Source organism: Mesitornis unicolor, unplaced genomic scaffold (genome assembly GCF_000695765.1).
Source record: "Mesitornis unicolor isolate BGI_N332 unplaced genomic scaffold, ASM69576v1 scaffold34588, whole genome shotgun sequence".
NCBI lineage: Eukaryota > Metazoa > Chordata > Aves > Mesitornithiformes > Mesitornithidae > Mesitornis > Mesitornis unicolor.
This window is the reverse complement of record NW_010203253.1, coordinates 5,457-11,953: the sequence shown is the minus strand read 5'-3', so window position 1 is coordinate 11,953 and position 6,497 is coordinate 5,457. Positions and strand designations below refer to the sequence as shown.

The window sequence follows — 6,497 nt, the reverse complement described above, 5'->3', positions numbered from 1 at the left end:
ATTCATGTTATCCTCAGGTTATTGCTATGTTGACAGATGTAAAAGTTTCCAGGAGGTTACAGTCGCTGTATGGACAGGAGAGCTTTTAAAACAGATCCTATAACCTCCACCTGTTGAGTTCAATGACAGTATTTGTAGGTTAGAAACCAACTTGGGTGTATGAGGAGATAGCAGAGGCTGCGAGGACCAAAGCTGCTTCCTGAGCTATGCAGGTGAGATGGAGCGATGTACGCTGATCTGCTGGAAGCCTGGGTAGAAAAGACTACAGCGTATGGATTGTCAGTGAGCATCATCTTTTCCTGCTTGTGCACTCATTTTTATGTTCTTTTGCCTTGTTTATTTTTGTGGCAAAAGTGTTTTTAGTTTGCCTCTGGTGTAGCAGGAATACAAATGGGGTCAAATCTCTTGTGATCCAGGGAAGGGCCCTTGTAGGGTGTGCACAGAAAGCTCTCATAGTAAGATCCTTTGGGTTCTTTGAATACCACCATTGCACAAATTGCTTCTGTACAAAGCTCCCGAACCTAAATTTTTGTACTTGTGTATCAGTGTACAAATTTAAACAATGCCACACAGCTTCCTTCCACAGCTAAAAAGCTGGAGGCCGCCTGACAGTTTTCATGTCTGAAAAAGCTTTTTGGCTCCCCTAGCAGTAACTGACACCGAGATAAAGACAGACCTTTCAGAGAACTTTCCTCTCCTCCATGCACGATGTTGTCATGTAAGTGCGATCGTGTATCCTGTGAGTTGGGCACGGTAACGTAACAACTCTTTGTATCGTGCTAGGGAGCACGTGGTGAGCTCCAGAGGCGCTGGCCGTTGGGCTGGGGTCCCAGGATTGCTGGGGTGGGAAGAAGCAGTGGTCTGATCAGTGTGATCCAGTCAAAGCAGGGTGACCACAGCGCTTTGCGGAGGGTCACAGCCAGCTGGTTTGTGAACATCTTCAAGGGTGGAGACTCCACAGCCTTTCTGGGCAAAGAAAGAGTGAAAAAGGGAAATTTTCTTATGTTTACGTGGAATTTCCTGTATTTTATTTTTGTGTCTTGCTTCTTGACCTGTTGCTGGAAGGGCCTCTGTCTCGTGCACTCCCTGCCATCAGGTGTTTATGTGTGCTGATATGATCCCCTGAGCCTCCTCGAGCCAGACCAGTCCCAACTGCCTCAGCCTGGCCCTGACACAACCGCTCCCATCCCCGAATCATTTTGGTGGCCTGTGGTCACTGTGCTCACTCCAGTGCCCATCTCCAGTGCTGGAGGGCCTGGGGCTGTACGCAGCGCTCCAGATGTGGTCTCATGGGCGCTGACCTCCCTTGCTGCTGGTGATGCTCTTCAGGAGCCCAGGGTGACTTCTGCCCCAGAAATGTGTGGGTGTTGTGGTCTAGGGCTGGGCTGGGCACTAAACCCTGGCCAGATGCTCTCTGTGAATCCCTCCGCCCTCCCCACAAGGGAAGAGAAAAGAGAAGAAGGGAGAGAGACTGCCCGGGTTGGGAAATAAAACTGACAGGTTTAATGAAACAATAATACTGATACTACAGGATAATGATGGAAATAGGAAATAATGGAATAGATACAGACATGGACAAATATATCTACAAAACCAAGATAAAATTCTCCCTCAATGACGATGACGGCACCAGAGGCTCTGGGAGCACTGGAAAAGTCCCAGTGTGGAGCCAGCAGCAGTGGGAGCTGATGCAGGAGCACAGGGCTGAGGATGAGAGGCAGGCGAAGCAGCAGGGTCTGCTGGGCCTTGGGCCATTGCAGGGGTGGAGAGGGAAGGAAGGGTCCAAGGTGGAAGGGTGGAGCCCCTGGGGATCCCTGGGCTTTGCACTGAGTGTGGGTGTGTGGGATGCAATCCCTGGTTGGGCAGGGTTGGGTCTGCTCCTGCAGGTGCAGACACGGCCCCCATGGTGAGACAGTGGCCTTGTGATGATCACTTGTAGCAGTGCACACTGTGGTTAAACCGTGCTGCTGGTTTCAGCCAGTTCAACCCCTGAGAAGAGACCGAGCTGGAAAGTGAAATCACTCAATAGAAAATCAGTTCTGGTTAGCTCAAACCAGGACAGTGAGCTTACAGTCCACTTGTCCCACTCCAGGTCTCTTTTTGCAAACCCGCTTTCCAGGCAGTGGCCAGCCTGTCCCTTCCCAGGCACAGGACTTGGCATTTACCTTTGCTGGCCTTCACCAGGACCCTCTCTGCCCACTTCTCCAACCCCTTGGGGTTCAGGAGCACAATCATTCTGGTGTGTCGACCATTTCTCCCAGTTCTCCATCACCTCCAAACTTGATGAGGGCGCACTTTGTCCCAGCAGCCAGCTCTTACAGCGTATTTGTTTAAAAGCAGTGTTGCTGAGTACACGAGGAGGGAAATCGGGGCTTTATTCCTAGGCCCACCAGGAAGGCCATTAAAGGTTGTGGGTAATTGTTGCTTGACTGGTGGCAGCACGGCGATGTCCTAGCTGATGGTGAGCTGGGCAAGCACTGTTTGCAGGTGTATTGGCCTCAGGTCTAAGAGCATTGTAATTGCATTTTCATCGCATCGTAACTCAGTTTGTAAGTCCTGATGGGACAGCGTGACACGCACAACTTTGTGTGAAGGCTGCAGATTTGTACACCGCCTTTACTGTTGGTTTTTTTGTGCTGCCTTCAGACCTGGCCATGTGCTGAGCGCGTCAGAGTGCTCCTGTGTCACAGCCCTCGCACTTCTCGCCACAGGGTCAAGTTCTGAAGCACCAGTTTGGGTGACTCTGCACCCAGTGTAGATAGGCTCCCAGTGACTGCTGTCAAATAGTGCCACATCTTCCTTCCCCACTCTTCCAGTATAAGTATAAGTGTTAGTAAAATGAGCTGCGACATTAATACTGTTTGGTGGAACGATCACAACTCAGATTCAGACACTCATTTGACTCCTGATCCATGCAGGTACCCTGGTTTTGAACCCAAGATGGAGAGGAGCTGTGGAGGCTGAGAGCACATTAAGCACACCTTTCAGAAGCCAGAGTAGCTGAGGTTCAAGTAGCAGTTAAGATTAAACCAGATGCACCCTTAAGTAGCTTTTGCTACTGTGGGTTTGAGCGCTGATTGTTGTGGTTGTTGTATGTGCTTGGTTTTTGTCTTCTGTATGCAGAGCTCTATGACTAACCTTTGCAATATCAGAAAGAGCAAAGCTTATCCTCTGAAAGATGGCTTTGGACATACATTCATGATCATTCTGATATAACATGTTCTTTTTTTTGTAGATACAGACCGTTTGCTTTCCAGAATGTTTGTTGGACACGAAGACGACGAGGATAGCTACAAGTACGAAGATGAGCTTTATCATGAGGAGTCGTCCAGTGAGCAGAGTGTTGATAGCGACGTGGAATTTCATCTCTACAGCCAGATCCACTATTCCCAAAATCTTGGAGAAATCAGCGTGCTGGAAGTGGATGAAGAGTCTGATGATGCAGGAGTTCCGGCTGAAAAGAAGAAAATCACAGTTGATCCCGAGGTCATCGTCTTGTCTGACACACCCGATGAAGATAGTATTTACAAAAGCAAAGCAAAGAAGTCAGCAGGCCGTTTAGAGCGAGGCAAAATGCACATTCATCCAGCATCTTCCACACCGAACCATGCCAAGGCCGCTGCATGCAGTGCCCTGTCCCTGTCTGGATCAGGCGCAGACACTTCGAGGGAAGGGAGAAGCGCTGGGGGGAAGCTTAGCCCAGTTTGTGCTGCTGGAGCCCACACCATCGCAGACATGCTGGTGATAGACGATAGCTCGGAGGAGAGCGTGATATCTGAAGATCATGTCGAGAACTGGATGCTTCTGGGAGCCGATGCAGATGACGGGGATGAAGATATAATATTGAACATCGAAGGCTTCACAACTCCTGCCAGCGAAGGTTAGTACTTCTCTTAATTGCTTCTGTATTCTTCTGTATGTGGGAGAGTTTGTCTGCAAGGATACCGGTGTCCGTGGGTGACAAGAAAGATGAACAGAAAGCAAATCGGAGTGTGTAATGATGGGTGCGAAACCACGGCGAAGGAAACAGCCAAGTGTTTATACCATGCCAATACCACGGCTTCAGCAGTGTCGTAGATGGAAAGACAGCGTCTTTGCTGTTAGAAATTTAGAGGTAATATCAGAGTGATTCACGCTGTGAACTTTAAACCTTTCCTGTATGTTTTGTATTCATAAGAGCATATATGAACTTGCAGGGGGGTGAAGGAAAGAGGGAATACAACGGTTTCTTGCTGTAAACAAATTAAGTAGAAAAAGAACAGTTTGAGGACTGAAAACGTAAGGAAAATCAGAGGTAGGAACTGTGTAACAGTAAGAAGTTTGCTGAAAAGTGCTGTGGGGTAGGAAAGTAACCGGTGCTCATAATGCAGGGAGTGGTGTCGCTCCTCTTTCCGTGCAGTGAGGTGGCTGCCCCTCTTGGTGTTGCCTGGCTGGCCCCCAGCACTGCAGACACCAGTGCTCGTTCAGGCTTCACTCCGTGCCAGACTTGAGGGGTTACAGCTTGGGAAAGGGACAGACTGTGACAGGAGTGGAGAGGAAACCTGAGCTGGGCCCCTCCACAGGAGATCCTGAAACCGCTCCTGCAGGATTCGGTCACTTTGGGCGCTTGATCTAAAATTTACTGTAACTGCTGTTGAGGATTCTGCATGCAGTAATTCAGAGAGATTCCCAGCTGCTGAGACTGACGCCCAACATTTTGGTGTTTTGCAAGCTCTTCTTCCACGTTACTGTGCAGGAAGTTAGTAAATGTGATGGTTAGCATGGTGGATGTCAGAGACACATCTGTAATTGACCATACAGTGTAACACAGGCCTTCTCACCAGCCCCTACACCCTCTGAGACCATCAGAGCTTCCTTCTCGCCCACTGGCTCCCAGAGTACAAAAATCATGTCCAGGAACAGCATCCCTCCCAGCCTGAGAGAAAAGGCTGTGTCCATGGCTGGCCAGGTCAGCTGCAGCACTGGGACCTTTTTTTCACCTAAAAACCTGATATATCCAGTAGTTTTCCTTGTTGCACATGTCCATGAGGCGGTCCGGGGCAGGGGATGCCCTGTCCTGCAGCGCTGGTCTGCAGGTTGGTGCAAGTGAGGGTTTTCCTGGGGATGGCTGTGAGCGGTGCTGTTTTAGACGGCAACGCTGAGAAACGCTCTTTGCCTTCTTCTCTGGTAGAAGACCTGTTTCTTGCCCATCAACGTTGAGGAACTGTTTGCGCAGAGTCGTGTGTGGTTTTGCACAGCCCACGGCCACAGAGGCCATGCCGTGCCATGGTTGATGAGCGATGCCCGAGGCTCAGGCGTTTGGGAAGTGCTCTCCCTGTTTCCCCCCAGAAGAGGGGCAGAACACTCAGCTTCTGTGCCAAACGACACCCAGACCGACACAGTGCGTCTGGAATTTATGTAGTTTTTTTCTCCCTGTAAGTCTCTTAAAATGCAGTTTCTAAGAATTAGTGTGAAGTTGCTAAATTTCATTAAGTCTTCTCCTTTTGTATTTTCACGGCCCGTCCTTTTCTTTGAAACTGGAGCTAATTAGCTTGCCTTTTACTTAAATTACGCTGCCTGTTGGGGAGCAAATGTTTGTTGCCATGTGGTGGCTGCTGTAACAGCCATGCAGTTTGTGCACAGCGCAGCTTATACATTTTTTGGATAGCAACTGTTTTTCTCATAAGTCTTGGGCAGGCAGACGAGCTGGAGTTAGGTTTCTTTTGCTGTGTGTGTCCTTGGATTTAACTGGCAAAATTGCGGATGTTGGCACTAAAGATTACCCAGAAAAGCAGAGGATAGGAAAACAGTGCTTGAAACTTGGGGCATATTTCAAAGTTACATACATGCATCTTGGGAAACGTTCTGTAATTAACTTATTGGAGTGAATATGCTCACTAGATGTAACGTGAACGTGAAAATTCGCATCTGCCTTCTTTGAGCTTTTCTCACGAATGTGTGCCAGTGCTAACCGAGAGAGACTTGTAAAAATCACTACGGGGTTTAATATCAGGAGACAGTTTTACCTTGTGGTGTGTTTTTGTAGCAAATGTAGTAACGTTTCTTATTCATACATATGTTTATAGCTGTTGACAATAAGCAAGCCACGCTGAAAGCAGGTAGTGGGAGCAGAGTTTTCCTGCGCTGTGCAAACCCGTCAGGCTGGTCAGAACTAAAATTGTTCCATCTGACGCAGGCGATGCAGGCGTTTTTTTGAGGTGCTGGAATGGGAAGTCAGAGGCAGTCACAAGAGGCTCACAAGTGCAGCCCCTGTTCTCCTGCACTGGTTTCTGCTCTCAGCGCCAGGGGCCTCCCCACACCTTGCTGTGCCGTCCCTTGCTGCAACACTGCTTGTGTGAGCAGTGGTGGTGCCAGCAATGGTTGTGCCAGAAGTGGTTGTGTCAGCAGCAGTGGTTGTGTCAGCAGCAGTGGTTGTGTCAGCAGCACTGGTTGTGCCAGCACTGGTTGGTGCCAGTACTGGTTGTGCCAGCAGGGGTGGGGGCAGCAGGGGGTGGGGG

At 49.3% G+C, this 6,497-nt stretch overlaps 1 protein-coding gene across 1 annotated transcript; it reads left to right on the top strand.

The window, feature by feature from the left end:
• Positions 1-3,258: 3,258 nt before the first annotated feature.
• ZCCHC7 (zinc finger, CCHC domain containing 7) lies at positions 3,259-3,885 on the top strand. Its single transcript, XM_010190647.1, has one exon. The coding sequence runs from the start codon at positions 3,259-3,261 to the stop codon at positions 3,883-3,885; it is 627 nt and encodes a 208-aa protein (XP_010188949.1).
• Positions 3,886-6,497: the final 2,612 nt, after the last annotated feature.

Excerpts from the sequence above, each read along its gene's own strand:
- ZCCHC7 (XM_010190647.1), top strand. The coding sequence starts at position 3,259 with ATGTTTGTTGGACACGAAGACGACGAGGATAGCTACAAGTACGAAGAT.